Genomic DNA, 27,882 nt, shown 5'->3' with positions numbered 1-27,882 from the left:
TTTGTTTATTTTTAAGAGTCATGTTTTATGTTTATGGTGAAACATGATACTCCTCTGACATGAGCAAGTAAGGATTCGAGAACTATATTCATCAATTTTTAAAAATCATTAGCTGCAAAAGCACATGAAGGGGAAGTGAGAAAATCTGCTGCAACTGTTGCATTCTGGCCTTGCTACTAAGAAACAATAGGTGCTGCTTGCCATGTTTTCTGGTTGTCATTAGGCGAATCGTGGAATGGGTGAGGCTAGCTCAGACCCGCCCTCTGTGCGCGGCAGGTTTGTGTTCCTGGCGGCTCCGTGATGACCTGTGCGGGCTTCCTCAGGAAATGCGAATGGCAGTGCCGCTGGTAGGAGCTGGGATGGGGTAGCCATCCTGAGAAACTAGGGGTGTGGCGATTTGACAGCTTCCCCGCCGTACTGCTGGTTTAAAGCCCACCGACGTGACCTTGCTGAGCTCTGACCTTTTATGCAGCACATCCAGCATCGGTCAGATAAAGGCTGGTTGGTGTCGTTAAGTAATTATGTGATTTGTCTCATGGATTTTGCTCTTTTACGCTTTGCTTATATGCTCATGTCTACCTCATGTGGACTGCAATTGGTAGATGAATAGAAAATAAAATTGAAATTAAAAGATTGAAGACATGTAGGCAATTGCTTTCTTCATTTACTTGAGAATGAAAAGCCTTAGGTTTTTTGAAGCATTATGTTTCAAAGTAAACCTTTCAAATGGAAATAATTTTGTACTTTCTGTTGCTTTGATTTTGGTATTTATGCAAATGTTATTTGTGATAGGAAAGTGAGAAAATACTTTTTCTCCTTTTTATCCCAGTGGGTTTAGTAGGTGGTGGGCTTAATAGCCACCATCTGTTTATTCTGTAATCGATTTTTGAGAAAATATTTCATGAAAAACAGGTATCTTCTAGACGATATACAATAATTGCTTTTATTTTAAGTTCTTAGGACCTTTAGATGAAAATTTCTGGGCAGAAGATTTCTCCTTGTTGGAAAAGATAACGTTTACTAATTTAGCAGGGAATATTAAAGACATCGTTGAAAATATGGCAATCAACTCAAAGAAGTAAGTACTTAAAATCATAAGAGCAATTCATTTAGGGGGTTGGTATTTTCCGTATCATTTTTTTAAGATTAGAAAATGTATCAGATATGTGCACAAGTTAAGATCTAACAAAAGATAAAGAGAAATTTTAAAGAAATAATAAAATACATGCATTTACTCATTATCAGCAAACCGTAGATGTTAATATTTTGTTTCATTTGCCTTGGATCTTACTGTTTGTTTCCCCCACCCACCCCAACCTCCTCCCTTTTGGAGAGGTAACCATTTCCCTGAAGGTTTTGTACATGACTCCCATATTTGTGTTTTTACTTCTGCTTTATAGGTAAATATGCATTTTCAGTTTTTATTGTGTTGGATGCCTTGACTTTAGAGAAATGCTACTATACTGAAAACTGCTTTTGCTGTCTACTTCCATAGAAACAAAAAATCAATAACATTAAACTATAACAGCACCCTCTCTAATTGTGTTAAATTGTTACATGCACTGAAATAACGCTAAACAAGGTGTGTTTTAATTAGAATAAATTCATGTTCATTTAAATCTGAACATACATTAAAGGTTTGCTTTTTGTTACCATGCTTTCTAAGAGTTGCTTAGTGAGGAAGGTAGAACTCTGCATCCGTGGAGCCGATATCCCGAGGAGCACAGAAGGTCTGTTTCTCTAGCGGGGCGAGGACACCCTGCTCTGTTTGGAGAGCCGTCCCCGGTTGCGCAGCAGCAGGTGCCGAGGTCCTAGTGCCCTTTCTCCTCTTGAGTTTATAGTACTTTCCAAAAAGAAAAATTGACCTGGATAGCAGAAAATTTGGCAGAGAATTTAAGGGAAGGTTGTTGGAGCCTCAAAGATTTTCTGTTCTCGTCTTCCGCTCCTCTCAGAACTTGGGCAGTCAGCCCAGCGTGAGAAGCCCAGGGGGCACGTTGGACCGTTCATATGTCCTCCATTGCGCCTGCACTTCTATGCAGTAGAGATTGTGTGGCCAACAAGTACCTCTGAGAGCGTTCAGGAATATAGACTATGGTTTGGGTTAGTCAATGCACTTAATATATGTTTATTACGTGGCCGTTAAATGCAATGCTCTGTGAAAAATATGGTAGGTGTTATGGAGAGAAACCTACTTTCAACAGAAAATCCTGCATTTTACGAACTTGCGTGCTAGTAAAAGATGATGTAGTAGAGAGAGATTGACAAGACTCTTGACCACTCTATTTTTTTCTCTTTTTTTACTGAAGTCTTCTGTAAATTTCAGTAAGCACATTCTATCCCAACATAAAGGGTATTTCTTTTGTGGAGTCTTAGTTTTCAAACTAATTAAAAAACATAAAAATCTGGGCTTTTTAACTGTATAAAACATTCTTTGACAGTAGATACCTGTTGTTTTTGTTCTTCCTGCCTTTCTCTCTTTGCTGTGTGGGCTCCAGCGCTCGGGCGCACACCAGCACCCCGCAAGTGCGGACTTGAACGGAACGGTGCACCACATTGCCATAAACTCTGTTGAAAACACTGCCCAAGTGCTCAAAGGTCACGTCAATGGTGAGGAAACGTAGGGTGACTTCAAAAGCAAGTCTCTTACAACTGACAAATTCTACTTGGAAGTCTGGAAAGAAAATGATTTATATGAAGTTTGCCCTTTGGAAGTGGTTTGACTTAAATTCGTCCTTCTTGGGACATTAAATGTGACATGAAGTATATACATTTCTCTTCCTGGAACACTCACACATTGTTTATCTTGTTCCTCTAGCAAGAGCGACCTTGTTATGAAAGTAGATGCCCTTGTTTCCTCTTTGCCTCTACGTGCACCTCGTTATGATGTCACATTCTTAACGGAGAACCACAGGTAAGGACGGAATGGGGCTGTGCTTTTTCTGTCCCTGAGTTCTGTACACTCAACTGTGCTTTCCATTAGTATTCACCATAAGGAAAATTAAAGAATTAGACGTTCTATGGTAGAGAATAAATGTATTTGACAAGATGAGGGAAAGACGTTCTTGTTAACTATATATAAGATATATATAGGATTTCAAGTGAGTTATACCAAGTATGATTTGTTTTACCTTTGATGTTCAAGGTCATTTGCAACAGCGTCTTTATATTCTCAGTTACTAAAGAATTCTGATTAATAGAACGTAGACATGTACAACAGCATGTCCCGAGATGTGTTCAGTGGAACACTATGAGATGTTGACAGAGATTTTGTGAGGAAAAATCTGTTCTGTGGTCAAGTAAGCTTAGAGAACACGGGGCGGGGGGCGGTATTTTCAGCGTTCATCAACACATGCATGGTGGTGAGATGTATAGTTAATAAACAAAAGTTCATTCTGGGCTGATTCAGCAGTTGGGTAACTTATTTAACCATGGAACACTTTTTGTTAAAAATTTATTATTTTATAAAAATTAGGTTTTTGAAGATAGCCATCAGAGAAATACTGTTTTAGAATAGTAAACTAGTTTATAATTTCACTTTGAAATTTGAAATGAAGTTTATCAGCACCATTGACATATATAAAGTAATCTGTGTCCCCATAAGGAGACCTTATTCTGTGGTTTTTAATTAAGGACCCCTTAGAATTTGGGAAAAAATCAGTTAGACATTACATAACTAAGCTAGAGAGCTGTGTTATTTTGTGATGTTTTAATCACTGCTCCCGGGAAGCTAAGTCGAGATGTGTTACCCTGTCACGAACATGAAACAGCTGACACCTGTCCGTGTCCTCCTCTCATGGTGGGTGTCATCCATGTGCTTGTACTTCCGCTCTAGAAATCTGTCTGTCAGGTGTCGCCACACACGGATAGTCGTGTTCTCAGGGAAAATTACTTTCTAAAGAGAAATTATCTGGCACTGTTGGGAGCGAAGGCTTATTTTTCAGATAGCTGAGATTCAATACTTTCGGGTATTTTTAACACATCCAGTGGAATTCCTTTTACAGAATTTTTGATTTCTTAAATACTATGTTCTGAAATAATGCAACACAGATTATTAAAACTATCATTGTAAGTGTTAGTCCCTATACTGCTCCCATTAAGTTCCCTTATACTCAGGAATGTTTGTGTGTTTGGAAATACCCACTCCTGTATGAATGACGGAAACATTTGCTCTTTTCCGGTGTGGTGGTGGTGGAGACTTGCTCGCTCTCTCTGGCTTTCTCGTGCCAGCAGTGTCCTGCTGCTCTTAAGTCCACTGCCTTATTTTATGTGGAGGGATGGATATGGGCTGACTTTGTGACAGTGGTCTGCAATTCCCCGGTTTTTTTCTGGGAACTGGGATTCTGACCCATACAGCCTCACAGAATTGGCAGTAATTCGAGGGAAAGAACTTAAAGTAGCAGTAAACAGATACCTATCTTATCCATGATGTTTTATAAAGCATACAGGAAGTGACCAGTAAATCTGTAAAAATTTCACCAAGATAACTACAGGAATTAACCATTATAATGGTCTCTTTACTTTAAAACCTATGATTTGTAGTCCTTAATTTCTAGCAGCAATTATCCAGCAAGATCTGTTGTCTAGCTCTGCCATTCCTATTTTAACATAATTAAATCATATCAACTACATATAAAATAAAATGTCTTTCATTACCCTATGTTGGAAGGACCCGTATTTGAAGTAATTTTTACCTTTTATTTAATTGCTAAGAAATTCAACATTTCACGTACCTCCCATTGGCTTTTTCTGTGCTTTTAATTACTTTCTTCTAACACCTTTAAAGATTGGTTCATATTTTAACTTAGATCAATAAAAGTCAAAATAGAGAAGACAGAGAGGAGAAGATGAGGAGCGCATGTCTGGGGTGAAAATCTAATGTGGGGGTGCCCTGAATTTTTCTGTTGTAACATGCTGAGGTTTTTAAATACTAAATTTAATAAAAGTACCGAACAGTCAATGTTGTCATTCTCAAATCTGAGCGAGTGTGTTCAACTAAGACAAAAGCATCTTGGTTTCATTTTTTATGTCATGTGATCGGGAGAATTTCAAGTGATCGGTTTTCACGATAATAGTATTGTTCTTGGAGTTTTTTAAACTCAGTCATAAAAGCTTGCTTTTATTTTCTCTAAGTCTTTGCAGTTTTCTAATTTATTGAACACAAACATGAGAGTTTTAAATTTGCATTTTCTTCAGTGAAACGACTAGGGAGTCTTTAATCTCGTGAGACAGAAAGCAGTTTATAATCATGTGTACCTCTAAGTACACACTGGTAGTGAAATAAATTTAACTGACCCTCTTCGACCTTACTTTTTGTTTGTTTTCCTAGCGTTATAAAGACGGGCCCTCAGGAAGACGACATGTTCTTCGATGTCGTCGCCATCGTTGACCCGCTGACGAGAGAAGCGCAGCTGATGGCACAGTTACTGACCGTAAGGCCGCGTCCCGCTGTGTTTCCCAGACACGCACACTTTCACGGTGGCTCTATTCCGGTTGTCCGGGTTTTCCCCCTTTGCGCCCCCTGCCCTGCCTGCTCCCCACTCCCCCTTCCCCTTCCTCGGTTAATCCCCACCCTGTTGTTCATGTCCTTGGGTCACTTATACTTGTTCTTTAGCACATAGTGCTTTTTTGAAATTTATAACCAATCTTTTCAAGTCTGTTTTCAAATGTAATTAAATGTTTGTGCTCTTGACTCTAGATTCCATGCAACATTTTAAGTAGATTGTCATATTTAAATGTATAAAGGGAGATGATAGAGCTGTGTGGGGGGTGTTATGACAGCACCAAGGTTAGGTGGTGTTGCTTTGGACTTCATTGTTGACCCCCCAGAAGTTCCTGTGTTGAAGGCCTAGCCCCCAATGTGACTGTATTTTGAAATAGGGCCTTAGGAGGCACTGAGGCTAAATGAGGTCTTAGAAGCTGGGTCCGGATTAATAGGTTTGATAGCCTCATGAGGGGATCTCTCTCCTCGCTGACACGAAGAAGAGGGCCTGCGAGCAGAACACGACGTGGCAGCAGCCTGAAGCCAGGAAGAGAACTCTCTCCATAAACCAGATTGGCCAGCGTCTCGATCTAAAACAAGTATCTGTTGTTGAAGCCAGCTACCAGTCTGCAGTGTCTTGTTATGGCTGCCTGAGCTGCTTCCTGTCTTCAGGTGTGAAGACTGGCTTCCAGAGAAGCTGATGCCTAAGCTTAATCAGTTGAAGCTGAAAGTATAATAAGTACCATTAGCCAAACAGGTGAAGCTGAGGGAAGAGGGAATGCGATGGTTGTATTCAGTAGGTTTGGCCACCCTAACAAAGACCAGCATAACAGTACCTTCAAGACTGAATTCTGTTTCTCGCACTTCACAGCGCAAGTGTAAGCTGCCGGGAGATGCCAAGGCAGTGCCATAGTGTTCAGGGGCTCGGGCACCTCCTGCCCTGTCGTTCTGTCTTCTCCATGGAGTGGCTTCTCTCTGATAGTCTGAGGTCAAGTTCCTAACATCGTCTCTGTGTTTCTGCCAGCAGTCAGGGGAGAGCAGGGGTACTGCCCCAAAGCTGGTCACATTCCACCCTGTCACTTCTCACTGACCAGGGTGTAGTCAGGCTTCTGGATACCCTGCTCGGCAGGCAGGGTGGGGACTCTGTGTACTCCCGAAAATTCCTTCACCAGGGAAGTAGGGGACAAGGAATACTGGGAGACCACTAGCAGAATCTAAAAGGACATGATATGGCTTATCATTTGAACAGTTTCGAGGTTCAAATTGTGAATCAGCTTTCAGAAGTTAAAGTTGAATAAGCTAGTTACATTAGCAGGCTGTATATTTTTTCTAGGGATGTTCAAAATTTGGGGGGACTCTTGTGTGAAATTACTCAATGCTTTTTTTTTTAAAGAAACATTGAAAAAATTCTCAGAAGTAGAAACTCTTTGTCCTTTGACAGTCGGCTTCACTTTTGGAAACAGGCAGAAGTGGTCAGGTACGCAGTCCAGTGAAAGATGTAGGTGGTCAGGCTGGGTCATCCCGGTGTCCCCCGTATCGGAGTTTCAGATGCAGTTTCTCCCAGAAACGAGGTCGCCCTGCCCAGCCTGCACTCGTTCTGCACCCTATATCTGTTTTTTTCTTCTCCTTTACCTTCAGCCTTTGTTTTCTATTACCTTCCAGATTTTCACTGACTTGCTGCCTATATTGAGGTGGGCACTATCAAAATCAGCAATTTTCCTACTTTTTCTAAACATCCCTTTTCTCTCATTAAATTTATTGAGTGACATTGGTTAATAATTCTCCTACTTCTTATGCTTCAGGAGAATGAAAAGAAAATAGAGTATTTCATAATCTGTGTGTAGCCGAGAAATCCCTGCACCCCTGACGATGTAGTTGGAACAACGAAGGCCCAAGGCGCCCCCTCCACTGTTGTGAGGTCACCACTTTGTATTTGCAAGTCAAGATATTGATAATTATTTTACTTATTCTTTTATGCTAAGGAAATTTAGATGCCATGAGAAAGTCACATTAGGCAAAAGGTAGGCAGCGTAACCCCTGGGCAATGAAATCGACGGTTTAGATTCCGATCTGACCTCTACCCTGACTCACGGTGTGGTCCTGGGCCGAGGTCTGTGTATCTCTGTGCTTGGCTCAGGGAGGATTGGATGAGATAACAAATAGGAAGCGATTCCGCAGTGCCTGATACCTAGCACATGCTCAGTAAGTGTTATTAAAGTTACTTAATATCAAACTTCGGAATTTTCTTCTCATAGGTGCTTGGAAAGATGGTCAACATGAAGTTGAAGCTGTTCTTGAACTGCAGGGCTGAGCTCTCAGAGGCGCCTTTAAAGAGGTGAGTCTCGGAGAGCGTGGTTTCCTTTCCAAAGGCTTGCAGACACTGACGTGCAAAAAGGACCTTCATCACTGGACCTGCTTTTCTTCTTCACGAGGTGTGGTTCGCTGAAATAGGTCGGAAGTCAGACGTAATTTATTAACTTTAAATGGTGTAAAATTAAAACAACCTAACCAGCAGAATTTATCCAATCCAACAGCAGAATGCACTAATTGCAGCTTTATGTTTATCTGTGGGTAGTTTTGAAAGTATGATTTAGGAATGCCTATGTCGAAGTAAATAGGAACCAACAAGTGGGAAACAGGTTGAATTATACCATTTTTGGTTTATCTGTACTTTAAATACTTCAGAACTAAATTATCAAAATGATCTTTATTTTATTATATTATTGGGGATATTTAGATCTAATTAGTTTAGAATAATTTTTTAATGATACAAAAAGGTTTATTGTTATATACAAGTATTTCTTATTAATACTGTTGAATAAAAATTCTGTACTCGTGGAGCTAATAGATCTCTGAATTAGTGGCGAAAATAAGATGAAAGCATTTGTTCATATTTAGAAAGACATGATGAAATTTGAAATACAGGAGATAAATGAGAAGTATGAAAACTGAATGAGCTCGTTCACATGAGTACAAATCATCTGCACGGGATCACTATAAAAGCGTTGGATATGTAATGAAGAGTAGGAACGTTGAATATAAGTCAGCACAGTGCATTAGGAGGGGAGGGAAGAACTTGACTTCTCTGAGGCGAAATAACACCTAAGGCACTTGATAGATGCTTTGCATGGTTTATTATGCTACACAGGATAAAAATTGTAAACTGTTTTCAACTGTGAATTAAAGAGAGTCTTAAGCACGCAGCATATATCGAGCAAACTGGTGACATTCGCAGCCCTTTAATTTTAGAATAAATAATGTCTCCTCCTCCTTGGAGGTGATGGAGCTTTTGGGCAGGGATTCCCTTGGCTGCCTCCTCTGCGGCCCGTGCCTCCCCAGCCTCCCAGTGTGGTCGGGGAAGAATGCCGTCTCCCTTGTGTAACAACCCCCCCCACACCCGCACACTCCCGTTTTGACCCCCTGCTTTCCCGTTCATTGGTCCCCCATTCATTCTGGATCCTTGCTTTATCGCATAGTCCCTTTGTTCTGTACCTTTAATCTCCCTACCAGCCTTTTTCAGTCCAAAGAGTTACTGGGTTTTAAAAAGGAAAGGAACGGCTCCCTTAACTTTCTCTCCTGCAGAGCCCTGACTCACCCTTCTCTTCTGCACCCTTTCTCAGGCTCTTGTCTTTGAAGAGGGGTCATAGCCTCCTTACCTCTCACTCACTGGGCCTCCCACTGCAGCTTGGCTTCGACATCTGCTCTGCTGCTGGGCTGTTTGACCTCATAATCACAAAGAAGTTGCTGTTTGCATTATCCATGGGACACTTTTTCCTTGATGCCACCTCACTGCATTTGACAGTGCCAAGGACTTGTTCTGTACCTCTGCTTCATGGCCGCTCTGCCCTGTGTCTCCTCTTAGCCGCCTTCTTTTTTGACTCCACCTTCCTGCAGCAGACAGGTTCGGACACGGCTGCCGGCAGTCACCACCTCCAGGGCTTCCCGCTCTGTACATTCCCTCGAGTGTGGACTGAAACAGACGATTTCCTTCTGATGAGTAGGACATGGCTCCAGCGATGGGACATGTCTTCTGCAGTTAGGTTATCAAAGACTGTGGCTTTTGTCTTGCTGGTGTTCTCTCTCGTTCTTGGGTGCTTCTCTGAGGAAGCATGTAGGGGTGACCTTGGGGCAAGGAATGGAGGGTGGTCCCCAGCCAACCACAAGTGAGGACCTTTGGGAGCCTGGAGTGGTCCTTCCCCCTTCGGGCCTTGAGACCACCGCAGTCTCCAAACAGGAGACGTCGCTGTTCTTAGTGACATAAGTAATGGTTGTTTTTTGCGATGTGATCAGTACGACTAAAATACATTAAAACCCCTGGTCTGTCTATAAGCAGCTGCTTTCCCTTAATCCTGTTTTTAATTGAACTGTTACAATGGTATGAGAGTTTCAGCTTGACTTTTCCTTACTTTCTGGTCATTTCTCTTTATGTTATTAATGGTCCTAAAAGCTAATAAAATGGCTGAAAAATAGACTGTGGTCAAATTTGAAGAATTATCAGTGAGTGAATGCAGATCATAAACTCCTAGAACCTGCACAAGTTGGTATCTTAAAGTTGGTTAATTAGGAAATAACTAACAAGGGGTTGTGTGTGTGTATACGTATAGTCTTAGATAATAATGTAAACAAAACAAAAATCGTCTACCGTTCACAAGCACTATCTCTTCTGCAATGTAGTGTTATTAGTATTTTTAACCTTCAATTAAAAGATTAATCAATTGAAGATTAAAAAAACTAAATATTTAGTTTTTTTTGTCATTTATAGACCATTTTTAGTTTTAAAATTTTTTGGTTGGAAGAATTCTCAGTTTGGGTCAAAGTACTTTTGTTTGTTTGTTTTATCAACAGTTTTTACCGGTTTGTTCTGGAAGCAGAACTGACGACAGCGGCTAATGGCATCGTTGAACCAGCAGCAAAGTTCGTGGACATCCCCGAGTCACCTCTGCTCACCCTCAGCATGATCACTCCCGAAGGCTGGCTGGTTGAAACAGTGCACAGCAACTGTGACCTTGACAACATTCACTTAAAGGACGTAAGTTGTCATGTGAAGTTGTGTAACCTTGTGTAGTGTTGCCTCAGCTACGGTAACCTTAGCCAGTGAGTGTCCACACAGTGGCTGCTCGCCAGACTGCTTTTCTTCCTGCCTCTATGTCCTGACCCAGCCTCTCCTGTCATTTCCGAGTGTCCCTAACTTCCAAATTCAGCTCGTCCAGTTTTCTGGGTTTCTAGATGTCTGCACCTTTTTTGGTGCTTCAGACCCCTCGTTCAGATGCCGTTGAAGACGCACAACGTGGACAATGAGGAGATGGAAGTGTGGCCACTTAGCACAGCACCACTCCGTGTGCACCTGCTGCGCCCTCCAGGGTTTGGTTTAACTCATAAAGGGGCCCTGTCCTCTGGAACCCTTCTTTGCCCTGCAGTTCAGGGCGAGAGGGCAGTGCTAAGGAGGCCTGGGCGGAGAGCAGGGGAGAGAGTCCCCTCACGCCCCACAGGCGGGGGGCGTTGCCGTGCATCGCCTCTAATCCAGTGCGACCCTTGTCCAGGAAGTGACAGACTTCTCTTCCCTTCCTGTTGTCATTTGGTCCCCAGCACAAAAAAGCCAGGGGACTTTGAAAAAACATCTAGTCTTTCAAACATGCCACTCAAAATGGGAAAGGGATGGAGACACCCCACGAATCAGGACCATCTCAGGAGTGCGCACCTACAGAACAGGTATCCAGAAAAGGAGAGAAGGTCCTTCCTTCTCATCAGCCTCCTCTCGCCTGGTTCTGCACAGCCTCCGGCCCACTTCCGGCAGCGCCCTCAGAACACTGCTGCTGCCCTGACCTGGGCACAGACGTTGTACCTTAAATGATTTGCGTACCGTGGCTCGTCAGGTTTATTTCTCATGCTTCTCGTGTGTTACCCTTTGCCTCAAGCTTTTACTTTTAGGCAAGTTTCCTCTGATCCACTCATGAGTAGTTTCTGTGGGATCCTAACTCACTTCCCTGATAGTCTCAGAATATGAGAATGTTGAGAGGTACCCCCAACTTTACCCACCCAGAGAATAACCTAAAACTCAGTCACAGCAGCCAGTCCTTTGAACTTAGGGAAAGAATAGAAAGACAGAAACGTAATAAAATCCACAAGGGAAAATTGAGAAATGAACTTGGCAAGAAGTAAAAAAAAACAAACATATTTTCATGAGTTTTCTCTCTTAAAGGAGTCTTCTTGGATTCTTCATTAAGAGAGTTCAGTAATACACATCAATAAGGTAACTTTTAATATTCTAACCAAATGGGTAAAGAGTTTGTGGTGGGAGAATTAATGCAGCTTAGAAAGGATTTTAAATTGAATTGGCTGGTAAAAAAAAATTCAGCTGCTATTGAACAATTACTGAAGATTAAATATTTTTATCGCGAATAGCAAATATAACAATGTCTTTATAGGACCTCTTTAAGTGAACAGTAGCTTTATTTCAGAAGACTAAAATACAGAAGTAATTTCCTCTATCTCCATAGGTTATATTAATAAACAGAAAGAATTATATATTCTGGCAGCTGTAAAAGGTAATTGCCTCCGAGGCTCTTCCACTGTGTGCTCCCTGCAGCTCCCCTGGAGGAGTGTTAAACACGAATTAGGGGGACTTTGCTAGAGTAGGGAGAAGGAGGTGGAGGTAAAGGACAGAAGTGCACCATCGCAAAGACGAGCTAACGAGTTTTGTCACTGCCCGCACACTCGGTCACACAGGTGCTCCTTGCTACATCTAAATCCCAACATACGTGCCTGAAAAAGGCTTGACCTAGAAAAATTCTTTCTTACCAGGACTTTGGTCAGTCCTATATATTAAATAAAAATATAAAGGAGTTGTAAACATCAAAAAGGATACCTAGCTATCAAATTTGTCAGAATAGGAACTGATTTAACTTGCATCACCTTTATAAAATTATTAGGAAACACAAGATATTCACCAGAAAAACCTCTTTGAAAAACAAATTGGCTATTTTTCGTGTTATGTTTTGAGTAAATCATCAGAATTGATGTCTTGTTATGGACAAGAGAAAACTTCATACTGATATATTATAAAACGAAGATACTATTAGTCACAGACTGATTGAATACATTTGGACTTTACCCTGTCAGGGGTGTCCAACCTTTTGGTGTCCCTGGGCCACACTGGGAGGAGAAGAGTTGTCTTGGGCCACCCATTAAATATACAAACACCAAAGAAAACTGATGAGCAAAAAAAAGGTTTTAAGTAAATTTACAGTTTTGTGTTGGGCCACATTCATAGCCATTCTGGGCCGCATGTGGCCTGTGGGACACAGATTGGACACCCAATTCATGAAAAACAGTTAAGCTTTACTTCATAATCACTTTGGGGTACAGTTTCCTTGTCTGTAAAATGAGTTAAAGTAGGCAATCTCTCTAATATTCTCATGTTCTGAGACTGTCTCGTGAACATCTTTCCAACCAGGCTAAGTGCTCTAAGGACTGGACATAGATTAATGAAGTATGAGGTCTGTCCAGAAGGTATCCAGCCATGTAACATGAAAAATAGAGACATTTACTGAAGAAGGTAGAAGATACAAGCAACATTGTACACAAGACAATGACACCTCAGTCCCCTTTAAAGTAGGCACCTTGGGACCTCACACAGTTCTCCTAGTCACCATCAGCTGCCCCATCGTTTTTTCCTGAATCTCACCAACAGTCTGAAATCTCTTCCCTTTCAAAGGTGATTTTAGTTTTGGGAAAAGCCAGAAGTCATGCAGCTCCAAATCTGGGCTGTAGGGGGTGCTGCATAACCTGGGTGATTTGATGTTTCTCAGAAAAACTCTGCATGAGACGTGATGCATGAGTGGGCACGTTGTTCTGATGAAGCTGCCAATCACCGGGTTTGCCCATGGCTATGGCCTTCTGAGTCATCCAAATAATTTCTGTGGAGGAATGTTCAAGCTTAACGCGAAATTTGATGCAGATTCATTGCTCTACTTGCTCAGTTATTTTGAATGTGATGGCCACACAGTATACATGCTCACTCAGTGGCATCTACCGCCCCCACTGACTAGTACAGTGAAGTCGTCATTGTTCACACATGCTCATTCCAGGCCACTCTCCTTGGCCACCAGGTTACATCCATGTCATGCAAACTGTTCTCATTATATTAACAATGGTTAGATTTTTTCCTGACAGACCATATGAAGGTCATTGCTTAGAATAGTAATAAGTCAACCACTAATTAGAACCCGACTAAAGTTTTTGAAACAAAGAAGTCATTTATTTTCTTTCTTAGAAATAGTAAAATTATAAGAGCTAGTCTCAAGAAAGAAATGTTGTACATAAGAACTATAATGTTTTTCTAAGATAATTATAGTCAAAGGAAAACAAATATGATAGAGAATATTTTCAAATACTCTGTACCCTAAATGCACTGAACAGTACTATTGAAAACCTCATGTAGTGAAATAAAATGAGATTTATCACTGTCTTATCTGCTGAACAAATTTGCTAAACTATGTAAAAATTAGTTGCCATTTGATTTATTGTCATGTTTGGATCTGTTTTTCACTTGAAGTGTAGAAAAAGCTTTAGTCCTAAAATATTTACTGTAGCATTTACAATAAGGAAAATCTGGAAGTATTTGGAATGATCATCACTTAAAAGATGTTTATAGAGACAGTCATGTTCCTAGAAAACTAGATTTAATGAAAAAACAGGTTACACTTTCTTAGGAAAAAGTTTATGGAAAAAAAGAAATACAAATCAATGCATTGATGCGTTGATGCCTATTTAGTCTGCAGGTGATTTCTGTTTTTCCTACTTTCTAATATTTGCTAGATTTCTTTAATGAGCATATGTTATTTTGAGTGCAAAACAATTACATGCTAATGTTTTTAAATTACGAGAAAGGCAGTAGATGGTAAGCTGGCTGTCTTGCTGGGTGTCAAGAGGGAGCTCTCGGACCCAGCAGTGAAGCCCAGTCTCTGAGGAGTGTCCCGTCTGGACCTGTCCTGCAGTGATCTTTGACTGCTACATACAGCTTTGTGACGTCGTTTCTGCTTGAGACACTGGTGCACGTGCCATGAGGTTGGAGTGGAGTAGATGGCGTGGGAAAGGAAAAAAGTGTGTCGTGAGCTTTGGTCTGCAGGAAATTAATCCAGCTCTTCAGTCGGTAAAAGGAGGACTTGAAGGAGCCCCCTCAAATCCATGGGCTAAGATTAAGATAATCTCGTTTAGTTATTACAGTATTTGTACTGTAGGAGTTACTGATGGCACGCGTCCTCCACAGATTGAGAAAACGGTTCTAGCAGAATACGAGCTAGAACATCTGCTACTCGAAGGGCATTGCTTTGACGTGATGACGGAGCAACCTCCTCGGGGTCTGCAGTTCACGCTCGGCACCAAAAGACAACCCGTCGCCATCGACACGATAGTGATGGCCAACCTCGTGAGTGTGATAAATACATAACTGATGGCCTTCCACGTAGACGTTTAATCCGAAATTCTCTAAGTTTTTCTAATAAGATAAAATAAATGTTATCTTGCTCTTGCTGAACAGGTCCTGAAAAACAAAGTTGAAATCTTGAATGAGGTAGTTAATAAAACAGAAATGAAGGGAATCTTACTTTCAGAATGTGCTCTTACAGGTTACTGAAAAATCCTCTTCTTGGGATTCTTTGTAGAATTCATTCATCCCACAGTTAGTAAATACTTCATTGGGTGATTCATGTATAATCCTGCTTAAACAACTGGATGTGTGTTTAGTCATACAACTATGCTCATGTTTTTCTCATCCTAAAAGGGATACTTTCAATTAAAAGCAAACCCCGGTGTTTGGATACTGAAGTTACGCCATGGAAAATCTGAAGATATTTATCAAATAGTTGGGTGAGTTATATGAACCACTTTTAAATTTTTGTGTGTAAATAAATATTTAGTATGATAAATAACCAAGATCATCAAAACAACTAAAATGTTCACAACAAGTACAATCACTATAAAACAAAAACTACATATAAAATGGGGCATCTGTTCCAAAATTATTTTTTGTTTTATTCCAAAAATACAAAAGATATGCCTGATGTATATATCTTGTTTTTTATTGTCTCTTTTACTTAATTGTTTTCTGTACACCCTTTGATGCATTGGCATAATTAATATATTTATAATTTAATGACAATACAATGTGTGTTATATGGCAAAGCCATTATCCATGGATTATATTCAGTCCTTCATTTTTATAGATAAGAATCGCTTTCATTCATAGTAACTCACCTGTTCATCAGTGAGCTTAGTATCCAGCAGGGATTACAGCTGGGATTGTTCCATAGGAGCCAGAAGGCAGTACTTCATGTTTTAGGGCACATATGATTTTTATCAATATTCTTTTTTTCTTAACAACCACTTTAAAACGTGAAAACCATTTTTAGTTCAGGGCCATACAAAACTGGGTTACCAACCTGACTTCACTTGCCAGCTATAGCTTGCTGAACCCTACAGAGACTTTTTATATCCCTTAGTAAAATGTCTGTGCTTTTCATTCATTTAAACAAATACAGGGTTGGGCAAAAGTAGATCTATAGGTGTGAGCATGCAGGGGTTAATGAAGCTGTTGTAGTCATTATAACCTGCATGTCTTTTTCCACACGAACAACTGTAAACCTCCCTCTGCCCACCTGTATTTGTGGAGCACTATTACCATAACAAGAACTGTGCCCAACAAAGCTAATGTGGGGGTAGAGGTTATTGTACGTTTTTACACTTCTCTTCCTTTTTTCCTTACGCTGTGCCTAGCACAGTGTCATTCAACAAATACGCTTACTAATTTATGCACACAAAGCCTACAGTGCTTAATGCTGTGATAGGGAGTAGGGGTGGGGTGAGTGAGTGTTGGCATGAGGAATGGGAGAGCACCACAAGAGAGGTTTGAAGAATCACAGTAACTCACTACAGTGACTCATACCACAGACAAAACAGTCCCGGAACAAGAAGGGGGTGCAGAACTCTCATCTCAGTCTCTGAGGGACATATGCAGTTTAGAAAGAGATTTTTCAGATTTTAGAAAGTTGATACATGACACATTGGGCAGGATCTGAAACAACACCTCATTAAATAAACGTTTCTGTTGGAAAAGGTGTGAATATTTACACTAAAAGGATATGTAATGACTATAAAAGAAAATAAAAACAAGCCACAGACTAGAGAAAAATCTTTGCAAAGCATACATCCAACAAAGAATTTATATAGAGAATATATAAAGAACTATCAAAACTGCACAGTAAGAAAACAACCTGATAAAAAAAATATACAGAAGAGTTGAGCCCACCCTTCACCGAAGGACACACGTGGATGGCAAACCAGCCTGTGAAGAAGATGCTCGGCATCACTGGTTACTGGGACGTGCACGTTAGGCCTGCCGTGAGAGCGAGCGCCACTCATCCGTCAGAATGGCTAACACCAGAAAGACTGGCCTCCCAAGGGTCAGCGAGGGTGTGAGGCCACGGGAACTGCCACCCCTGCTGGCGGGAGCGCGGGTGTGCTGCAATGCAGTACGGCGGTCGGGCAGGACCTGGGAAGTTTAAGTTCACTCTTCACCCGTCTTAACAGATTCAGGCATTTCACTCACAGACACTCACCCCGAACAGAAAATAGATGTTTATACAAAGACTTGCACATTAATGTTCCTAGCTTTATTTGTAATTGCCAGACACTGGAAGTGACCCGGATGTTCACAAGTGAGGGAATAATCGAAATGTGGTATGTCCATAGAATGGACTGCTACCCAGCAACAGAAAGGATAAACTGCTGACAACCGCAGGCCATCTGCCCTTTCTCCGTGCTGACGGCTGGGAACCTCAGACACAAAAATACTCAAAATTATTCTCCCCTAGAAAAAATCTTCACAGTTCTATTAAAATTAGATGCTTCTTAGATTTTCCTAATTAAATTATAGAAAATGTCAGGTACTTCAGACATATACGTATGGCTTTCAGTGTGCTAAATTATTATGCTTGACTTTTCACTTGAAACCTTCAAAAAAACAGAAGGTCAGGTTACTATTTGTACACAGTTTTACTTTGGTACCTTTGGAATTCAGCGACTTCCTCTGTGTTTTCTGTAGGGTGTGGGAGAGCTTTCAGACACTTCCCATTCTTTCAGGCCCTTCAGCTGGCCCGTTGGTAAGGTGGCTTTGTGCACTCTCCAGCCCTGGCCGTGGTCATTGCGGAGTGCTGCTTTGTGCTCTTTGCAGGTCTTTATTGCTGTACCTCACTTCCTTTGATGCTGATCCCCATTGGCATCTCTGTCCCATCTGGCTTCTCTGTCAACCTCCTCAGTCTCGGGCATTTACATTACACCCACAGCCTGTTTTTGCTGATGTCTCTTTATGTCTCCAGGTTGCCATATTGGCAGGATGTGTGACTACCCCATGGTAATAAGTAACAAAACATCTCTGCCCTGCTTGGCAGAGTGAGAGTCTCCATCACTATCACCGCTGCCACTTGGTGGTGAGGCAAGAGGCGGCTCGGACCCCACCCGGGCTGAGCGGTGGTGTTGTGCTTCCTGGCCCTGCCCTGGTCTCGGTGCGTGTGGACTCAGGGCTGAAGTTGCGGGTGCCCTTGAGTAAAGTTTGGGACTGGAAGCTCTTGAAAGTTTTTAAGAAATTTGGCATTTCTGCTACATGAGTTGGAACGCTTCCTATTTTCTAGTGGTAATTTCTGGGTAGGGCTGTGCCTTCTCCTTTGGTTTAGCCACCTCAGCTGGGGAATTGGGAGTAAGAGGGAGTCAAAGGCATGTGTTAGTCAACACAGTGCCAAAATTTCCAGGGTTTTGTTTTGGAAAAAATGTTCAAGAATATAAATCTGACTGAACTTAAAGTATTTACTAACTTGACATCTGATTGCTTTCCCTCTTTGATAAAATTCAATTTTATTGTAAATGTTTCTTACAGTAGCATTTTTAGTACATAGTGAGTATAGTATTCAAAATACAACTTTTGAGCAAAGCTGTCATATTTGATTTGTTGAGTTTTGAAAATTAGACAACGAAATACATCATGTGTAATACAAAATAGAAACATCACGTGATGTAGATGGTATTACAGACATTTCCTGTCTTATGAGTTTAACAGTAGATTTCAAATTTGAGTATTTGAAAATGGCTGGTAGATATTGAAAAGTTATTGGACAGTGTAGAATTCCTGTTATTACGATATTTATAAACAGCTTGAAGTCTAAAAATGTTTTATATTTTCATTACTGTAAATATCACAGAGATATGAAATACTTGAATTTTGTGATAGTCTGGGAATACAACAGAAAAGACAAGCAATAATTTGAGGTTTTTGAGTGATCAGACAATCGCATTCAGAGTTACTTTTGTATAATTTTAATTCGTACTGTTAAAATTGGACAGTCTTGAAAATTGTAGTCTGTTATAGCACATGTTAATTGACTATAGAAATATAAAATATTGAATATGATATATACACAAGTGATATTATACTTACATTTATTGAAAAGTACATTTATTCTTTTATGTTGTATATCTTTTCATGAGCTGAGTGTGGACATTTACACATTTTCTCCTTTCAGGCATGAAGGGACTGACTCTCAGTCAGACCTGGGTGACATCATCGTTGTGTTGAACAGCTTCAGAAGCAAAATACTGGAAATACAAGTATGTGAGGCAGAGCTCTCTGGAGGCCTTGTTGTTAATATTAAAATTTATCTCATTTTTAATTAATTGATTAATTTTTATTTTACAACTGATTTTATAATTTTTCTACCCGAAATGTCATGTTGGAACTCTGGCAGTGAAAGAAAGAAGAGGATTAAGCTCATGAAGGGAAAGCAAAAAGCTTGAAGAAAGAAGAAAAAGAACAATTATTTTTTTAAGTTATGCTTTGTCCACTCTGTCTACTGTATCTGTAGCCAGATAACATTACAAATTGGGAATACAGGTTGAAAAACGAACCCTAAAAAGAAAATTGTTTCTTTCGAGAGAGAGAGAGAAATGTGTTTTCCATGACAGCAGGTTTGGTCCTTTTGGACCAACCCACCTTCTTAACACTAGTAAAACTGTTGAGTAAAATAGATTTTAAAAATCTTGAGAGCAATGAGGAGCTGACAGTAGTAAAATAATGAAGAAAATGGGGAAATACAACACTAAAAGGGAGAGTGACAGCCTTAGTGGAGTGAGCAAGCACAGAGCTGCTCTTGTCCCAAGAAAGCCGCTCTCACCCCAAGAACGTTTGTCCACCCGGTGCACTCGAACTCTCACTTTTTTTTGAAAACCAAAGTAAAGCCAACATTTGAAAACCAAGTAAAGTTGTTTTCTGAAGTGTGAAGATTTAGGGACATTATTTTTTGCCTTTTCTGCTTGAAGTTAGGTGCCTGCCAGCACAGTGAGGATGAAGACTGAGAAAGAGGACAAGTATTTCAGGAGACGGTGGCATTCATGGGAAAGCGATAGAAGCCCAGAAATATACAGGCAGTTAGTTGTTGAGCTCCAAGAAAAATGTCTTCAAAAAGACAGTAATTCTAGACACCTGACATGAATAATAAACTGGAAAATAGTAGGTATGAGGTAAAGCAGAAATACAGCTAGCTCATCACTGGGAAAAATGAATACAGTAAAATTCCTGAAAAAGTACTTCCCTCCTGGTGGAATATAATAAAGCAGAACCCGCTGGAACTAGCCATTCTCCTAGAGAGGCGCAGTGGTCACGTTATTGTAACTCTGTAGAACTGCAGATTACATTGTCGCAATAAGCACATTTACTGACTTTCAAAAGGAAGGTTAAACATACAAAGTGGAACAGATGTTATTTTCTGGACTAAATGAAAATGTTACCTGTTTGTACAGTGATAAAGGTGTTTAGCTTATGTAAGTTGGGAGGTGGAGGGAAGAGATAGGGATACTAGGATACTTACAAAAAGGGTATGAAAGAGGAACTGTTGAAGTTGTTGGAATAGAACAATTGAAAATAGAGATTTAAATATTACTTAAAAAAAAAAGTACTTGGTAGAAGAACTAATGATAAAGGTATTACTACCAAAACTTCCAGACAAAAAGAGGAAGAGGAAGAGCGATATAAGTAAGCTGCTCATCCGTTGTTATGAGGAATGAATAATGTCTAAACTGTTTAAAATTGATAGATCAGTAAGTACACATAAAGCACATTATTTAGCACTATGGAGCTAACCACCAAAGGAACTAAAATCAAGGTGTGAACTGATAGTTGAAACCGGAGTGTCAATAATGTACTAAGCTACTCTCTGGCTTCAGTTACTGCCGCTGTCTCAGACTTGCAGGGGTCACCCTGCCCAGTAATAATTCGCCTTCTAACCGTGCAACATAATATTTAAAGCTTCAACATTCTAAAATGTTTCTTTACCATGCTACCTAGGTGAAAAAAAAGGCAGACAAAATTAAGGAAGATATCCTTACTGATAAAGGTGGAGAAAAAGGAATGTGGGACTCCATTGAAAGGTAATCACTAATGGCTGTTCTAATGCATAACTGAAGATCATCAGGAGTCTAGAGTGTGGAAGCCGTGCAGGTGGTAAACATTTAAGGACTATACAGATCCTCTCTTCTAGAAAGGGTAGTATAGATACGTAAGTTTTAGTAGGAAATCAAGGGAGAAAGGGGCTCCATCCAGTTTGTAGGAAACTCAGAAAAGACTCCTTGGAGAAGATGCCTTCTGAGCAATAGACAGGTTTTTGAAAGCTGGAGATACAGTGCAGGTATCTGGTTACATGAAGATTGTGTGTGTTACTTGAGGAAGAGAAAGTAGCCCGGGTTAGCTGGTACAGCGAGGATAGCAGGGAATCTGTATGTTAGATTGGGACCTGTGTTTTTAGCTAATCAAAAAAGTAATCTGTGGACTCAGATATCTGTAGAGTCCAGGAATAGAGCTGGCTTCTGACATTCAGGTGAGGCGGTATGGAAACTCTCTTCATCTCTTAGTTCTGTTATCTGTGCCCCCTTCACTCTCAGATGGGCTTTTACAGGGAAGGTTTGCCTTCTCCAGGGGAGAGAGATCACCCCGTTCCCAACAGTACCAGTAAAAGCTCCAAGGCCGACTCGTTGGTCCAGCTGTAGCCACGTGTCCCAAACTGAACTGACCACTGAGATTGACCGACCGCACTTGGGTCACATGCCTGTCTCTAGAATCAGTGAGAAGGCCTGTCCCACCTAAACCTCCTAGAATGAGGGCGGAGGAGGGAAGCCTTCCCCTCGCAATACCAGCAGCTTATTGTTACTCAAGTGTGAAGGACGTTGAGCCAGCAAAAGCTGCTGTAGATCCATGTTGTAGAGAATTTTGAAAGTCCTTGTTAGAGATCTGAACCTAATTTGATTGTGCTGGAGAATCATTCATTACATGGTCAAGGCTAAGAAGAAGAAACTTTAGGCCAAATAGACTCAACAGCCTAAGCAGATTTTGTTACACGATCAAAAGCACTCCCATCGTTTTTGGTTCTGTCCAGTTTAGGCTTCTTTTTCCATTAGACTCCTCAACTGATGAGAAGAACCATGGCATTGTAACAGTGTGTATGCACAGAAGGTAGCTACCGATAGAGAAGGGCCCAAGCCCGCTCGTTTGGGAATGAGATGAATTACTATAAGAAAAGATCTGAAAAATGCTTCTGTTGCAACAATTTCTATGTGGCAGAATATATTCTGTGAAAATTATAAACTGTTTAGTTTTCCAAATTTTACAAATTGTGGTCATTTTAAATATCTGTGCTTATAAAAATGAGACTTTTAATTGAATAAACATTTTAAATGGGTAGAAAAAGAAATTATACATAATGAATACCTTACATAAGACATTCAGTCACTTCTGTGTGTGAGGTGGGGCACATAAAAAGTGGGTCTGGGTCCAAACAGTGGTGAAGAGGACAGCTGGGCGCAGAAGCAGCCAGTGAATGGGTGTGGCTCCCAGGTGCCCGAGTGGTCCTCCTGGAGGTGCCCACGGCACAGAGACCCTTGTAGTGTGCTATGAGCGGTGACTGTCGCTGGCCAGAGGAGCTCCACATTGTAGGCCCCTTGTATGATGGATTATCCTGGGGGAGACGTGTCGCCAGCCCTCAAGGGGCTACCCGTTACCACATAGGAAGACGCCCTCCGGGGGGTGGTTACACACTTGTCTGTTCATTTCCTTCCCCCACTACTGGCCTGCGGAAAATCTCAACACGTTGTGTGTGGCCGTGGCATGCTGTCACTCACTCTGTTCTCAAACAACGTTTGTAACACAAAACGATTCAAAGATGTTACTTCATTAACCTAGAGACAATATAATTGCATTCTGTGTTTTAAATGTTTAAAAATAATAAAAACTTAGTTATAGTGTCACGTTTTAGTATTAGTAAGTCATCATTTTTAGAACGTGTTTTAATGTAAAAACTTTACTTTGAAAGATATTCCTATTTTTATTGCTTATCAAATTAGTGTATAAGTATATAAAGTTTGCAGGTGTATATTTAGAAACTGTCAATTTCTACTTTTTTATTCCAAGTTTCACAAGAAGTTTGCATAAAGAAAAAGACAAAAAAGAAACAGACATTCTGAATATTTTCTCAGTTGCTTCTGGCCATTTATATGAACGCTTTTTAAGGTAGGTATATTTTTTATCTAATGTTTTTAAAAGTAAATACATTTACTGGGTTGAAAAAGAATTTTTAAAGTTTAAAAGAATAAAATTATGTACAGTGAAACAAATCTCCCACTTCCCTTTTCCATAGGAAACCAATATTATATAAATATTCATATCTTGCCCAAGATACTTGTAGACAAGCAAATATGTTTTTAACTTTTTTTTACCCAAATAGTAACAATGTACATATTGTTCTACACCTTGCTTTTTTTAAACCTAAAATTATGAGGGAGGTATATTTTTTAAATATAGTGAGATTTCATGGGTTTGATTGATTTGGAATACTCATGTTATTTTAGACTACAAAATGGGCATATTTTGTAACAACATTGATAAAAAGTATATATTGTAAATTTCCCTTTTCCAGTGAAGAAATGCCTTGTTTTATTTTAAGCAAACAAAGGTGTGGCGGTAAGAGGTAGAAAGCACATTTACAAAAGGCTGGTTCTTTTTAACAGCCCGTTACACAGAAGGATTACAGAGAATGGCTCAGAAATGTTGGAGCATGTGTTTAAATTTAAGATGGAGCTTCAGATGTGTCTGTACCTTCTCCAGTCACAAGTCTCGAATAGCAAAGCAAGTGCCCCATCCAGTGACGGGGTCAGTGTAGGCAGGTCATTCGGTCCTTCCGGTGTTCCACACCTGCACTGCTGACCCGACAGAAGAGCCCGTATCAGACTGTGGTTCAGCTCATCAAGACTACTTCAGATGAGCTGCTTTCTTTGCCAGCTGGAATAAGCAGAAGTGACCAGTTTAGTCTACATCAAGTACAGTAGTGCACGTACACAGGTGCTTCTCCTCCTGTGATGGGGTTGCACCTCAGTGAACCCACCGTAAGTGGAATATATCGTAATTCAGAACTGGGTTTAGTAACGTACGGAATGTCATAGCTTAGGCTAGCCTACCTCACACATGCTCAGAATGCCCACATCGGCCTACGTGCAGTTAGACAAAGTCATGTGCCACTGCCCAGCTTCCTGGAGAGTATCAAACCACGTGTCACTAGCCCAAGGGAAGATCAGAATTCAAAATCCGGAGTGCAGTTTCTACTGAACGCTTTGGCACTTCATAATGTTGAAAATTCCTAAGTCGAATCATCACAGGTCAGGAGCCCCCCCATAAATGTAAATTCTTATACATCATGTACTTGATGAGCAGCCATAATATTCGAAGGTCTATTTCTTCATTACACATCATGCACAACTTCTAATAATACCTCTACATGTTTAAAAGCCTTACAGAAAGTAGGGTGAACCATCACTGTTAACCTGGAAGGTTTAATGTTCTCTTACGCAGAATCATGATGCTTTCTGTCTTACGTAACACCCAAACACCGGTGAAGTTCTGGTTCCTAAAAAACTACCTCTCGCCGACATTTAAAGTAAGTGCATCCATCTTTGTATTAGAGAATGGTTGATGTTTGAGTACTAAACTCTTTATATCGTTTTAAGTTCATGTAACTTTTCAGAATGGGCCGAAAAGTATGTTTGCTCACATTACTGTTGTTCCTAATTTTCTTTTTTAACCCTCACCCGAGTATATGCTTGTTGATTTTAGAGAGAGGGAAACAGAAAGGGAGAGAAACATTTGTCGGTCGCCTCTCATATACACCTGGACCAGGGGACCAACCCCACAACCTAGGCGTATGCCCTGACTGGGAATCAAGCCTGCAACCTTTCGTTTACAGGACGACGCTCCAACCAACCGAGTCACACCCCCAGAGCAAATTACTATATTTAATCAATTTTTAAATCTAGCTTAACAAAATTTCTATGCAATTTTTATTTAAGGAAGTATTTAAAAGGACAGCAGGAGATAGCTTATTTTTAAGTAAACTCAAAATTAGAAAGATGAGTGGTTTTTCATGATAGTGAATAATTAAATAAAATTTGGCAATGGAAACTATGTACAGGTTGTCAGTAAAAAGAATTAGATTCTGCCCTGGCTGGTGTGACTCAGTGGATTGAGTGTCAGCCTGTGAACCAAAGGGTCGATTCCCATTCAGGGCACCTGCCTGGGTTGCGGGCCAGGTCCCCAGTAGAGGGTGTGTGAGAGGCAACCACACATTGATGTTTCTCTCCCTCTCTTTCTCCCTCCCTTCCCCTCTCTCTAAAAATAAATAAAATCTTTTAAAAAAATAAAAATAAAATAATTAGATTCTTTTTACAAAGATGGGTAGGAACAGCATCAAGAAAATATGAACACTGTACTGTAGAAAACTGCCACTATGAGGGTGAAGCAGCTCTTTGCTGTGATAGCTTGGGCACGGTACTCAGAAGTCTGAGACACTTTATTTAGGAGTTTTCAGATGGCCAACATCTGTTACACTTTACTCACCCCCACAATTCTGCTGCAAAGTTCTTCCTATTCTCACTGAAAAGTAATCAGATTCCATGAAAGTTAGGGTCTCATTTAACAACAGTTCAAATAAGTCCTCTTTTTCTACACCAAAACCAGTGGTAAAAACAAATAAAAATAGCCAACCATGTTTTTATTCCTTAACACTGCCAGGCACGGTGCTAGCTACCTTCAGTATTCAGTTGTGTTCATAACGTCCCGTTATGAAGAAACTCCCAGCAGTTACACAACTGGCCTACACAGTCAGGAGGTGTCCAAGAGCACCCTCTGTCCTGTAAGTCTCCAATGGGACCCACAGAACCCAGAAAAGCAATTATAGTCACAGGTTCCGTTTACTACGGCAAAAGGAGCCAGAGTAAAGTCAGCGAAGCAAAGAGCCACATAGGACAAGGTCCACGGGAGGCCAGACCCAGAGCTTCCGGTTGTCGTCTCCCCGTGGAGTCAGGTGGACAGAGCTGATTTGTCCCAGCAAAAATGTGCTTGAATACCTGTGGAGAATTGCCACTAGAAGCTCACTCAGACTTTGGTTTCCAGAGTTTTTGTTGGGGTTGACCATGGAGTCCCACCCAGTGGGCACTGGGGCTGACCTCAGCCTCTGGCTCCCCTAGAGGTTGAGCTGATTCCTGGTGGCCTGAGGTCCCCACTGAAAGTCACATCTTTGGACAGATGGTTTGTCATGGACTAAGGTGCCCAAGAAAATAAAGACATTCTTATTTTATTTTTTTTTAATTATTATTTTTTTAATTTTAAAAAAATTTTTATTCAGTTACAATTGTCTGTATTTTCTCCCCATCCCTCCACCCCACCCCAGCCAATCCCACCTCCCTCCCCCGCCTCTACCATCCCCTTTGATTTTGTCCTTGTGTCCTTTATAGTAGCTCCTGTAGACCCCTCTCCCCACTATCCCCTCCCCACTCCCCTCTGGCTATTGTTACATTGTTCTTAATTTCAATGTCTCTGGGAGAGCATTATGCTAAGTGAAATAAGCCAGGCGGTGAGGGACAAATACCATATGATCTCACCTTTAACTGGAACATAATCAACAAAAGAAAAAAAGCAAGCAAAATATAACCAGAGACACTGAAATTAAGGCATTCTTACTAAGCAGAACATTCCAAGGGTAGAAGTTACCTCCCAGGAGCCAGGGGCAAAAGGACCAAGTTTTTTTTTTTAAGAAAGATTTGTCCTTTATGGCCCAGACCCAAGATTGAACAGTTAACCAGGAGCATAGCTGAGATCTGATCTCAAGCATTCCTGCCTCCAAGCCCAGGTCCTTAACCCTTACGGAGCCACCCCTCTGCCCCCACCACTTCCAGGCATGCCGCCTCCTGCAAAAGAGCCGTAAACATAACCAAGCAGCTGTACCAGCTTTTCCCGAACTCTAGTGGGCAAGTGGGGCCCTAGCGCCGCATAAACTGAGGTAACACTATCTAGAGTCTCGTAGTGGGAGTGATGCTGGAAATCCCGTGCTATGTCTGGGTGAGTCTTGTTTCACTACGCAGTCAAAAGTTATTGCGTCTGAATTAATATTTCCTTCTTGTTGTAATGTTATGGCTTTCCCTCAAAATTTTTATCTTTTACAACTTTTCAGTGAATTATAATGTGTACAAATCCTGAGTATGCAGCTTCGATGAATCTTCACAACCTTAAAACACCTGCATCCATATATCTGTGTCCAGCAGCCAGATACAGAAACAAATTACTGATGCCCTAGGTCCTTTCCGTTTAATTAAAAAAAAGTTTCTTCCTTTCCTTTAAGCCTCTGCTAAATTGTGTCTACTTAAGGAATAATCCTTTCCTGGCCACACAACGTAAAATTCTAGTCCCTTTTGATCTGTCACTATTTCCTTTTTCTTTTTATTTTTTTCCATAACACTGTTGTCTATAGATACATTACTGACTTCATTTATTTTCTACCTATAGCTAGCTCTAAAATGAAAGTCTGTGAGGGCTGTTACTTGTATCGGTTTTGTTCACTACGGTATCCCGGCAGCCTAGAACAGTGCCTGGCATATGATGCACGTTCAGTGAATATTTTTAAATATATATTTGCTGAATAAAAATAGGTTTTTTAATTTCTTCTGATGTTTCTCTAAATTTTGAAACCAAAGGAATGATTCCTAGAAGCTGGCCTAGCCATAATTTCACAGTTTAGCTCACTGGTGCTTACCGTAAGGAGCGCAGTTTAAATCTACATTGTTCTTACAAAAGCAGGGAGAAAACGGAACCGAGCGTGTCGTCAGATACTGGCTCCAGATGAGAACCCAGGAGATGCGTGCAAAGTTTAGGGCTTGCTAACCCATCCTTCCCCGCTCCGTTAGCATCCTCCCTCTCCGTTCGTGGGCGCTGAAGCCAAACGTAACCGGCACTGTGTTGCATCAGCTGCTCCGGTTTAAATAGAGTG

General features: G+C 40.8%; 1 protein-coding gene across 1 annotated transcript in view; it reads left to right on the top strand.

Moving 5' to 3' along the window:
• UGGT2 (UDP-glucose glycoprotein glucosyltransferase 2) overlaps window positions 1–27,882 on the top strand; it is a 115,240-nt gene that overhangs the window by 73,871 nt on the left and 13,487 nt on the right. Inside the window, exons 23-33 of the mRNA XM_024566995.4 lie at window positions 954–1,078; window positions 2,816–2,911; window positions 5,327–5,429; window positions 7,735–7,814; window positions 10,325–10,508; window positions 14,748–14,906; window positions 15,261–15,346; window positions 19,051–19,135; window positions 20,868–20,950; window positions 22,983–23,081; window positions 24,417–24,501. Of these exons, the coding sequence (XP_024422763.2) occupies window positions 954–1,078; window positions 2,816–2,911; window positions 5,327–5,429; window positions 7,735–7,814; window positions 10,325–10,508; window positions 14,748–14,906; window positions 15,261–15,346; window positions 19,051–19,135; window positions 20,868–20,950; window positions 22,983–23,081; window positions 24,417–24,501 (1,185 nt within the window). The remainder of the gene's footprint in view (window positions 1–953; window positions 1,079–2,815; window positions 2,912–5,326; window positions 5,430–7,734; window positions 7,815–10,324; window positions 10,509–14,747; window positions 14,907–15,260; window positions 15,347–19,050; window positions 19,136–20,867; window positions 20,951–22,982; window positions 23,082–24,416; window positions 24,502–27,882) is intronic.

The sequence above is a fragment of the Desmodus rotundus genome, chromosome 13, assembly GCF_022682495.2.
Source record: "Desmodus rotundus isolate HL8 chromosome 13, HLdesRot8A.1, whole genome shotgun sequence".
NCBI lineage: Eukaryota > Metazoa > Chordata > Mammalia > Chiroptera > Phyllostomidae > Desmodus > Desmodus rotundus.
Note: the sequence above shows the minus strand (reverse complement) of the source record. Positions and strands in the feature narration are given on the sequence as shown.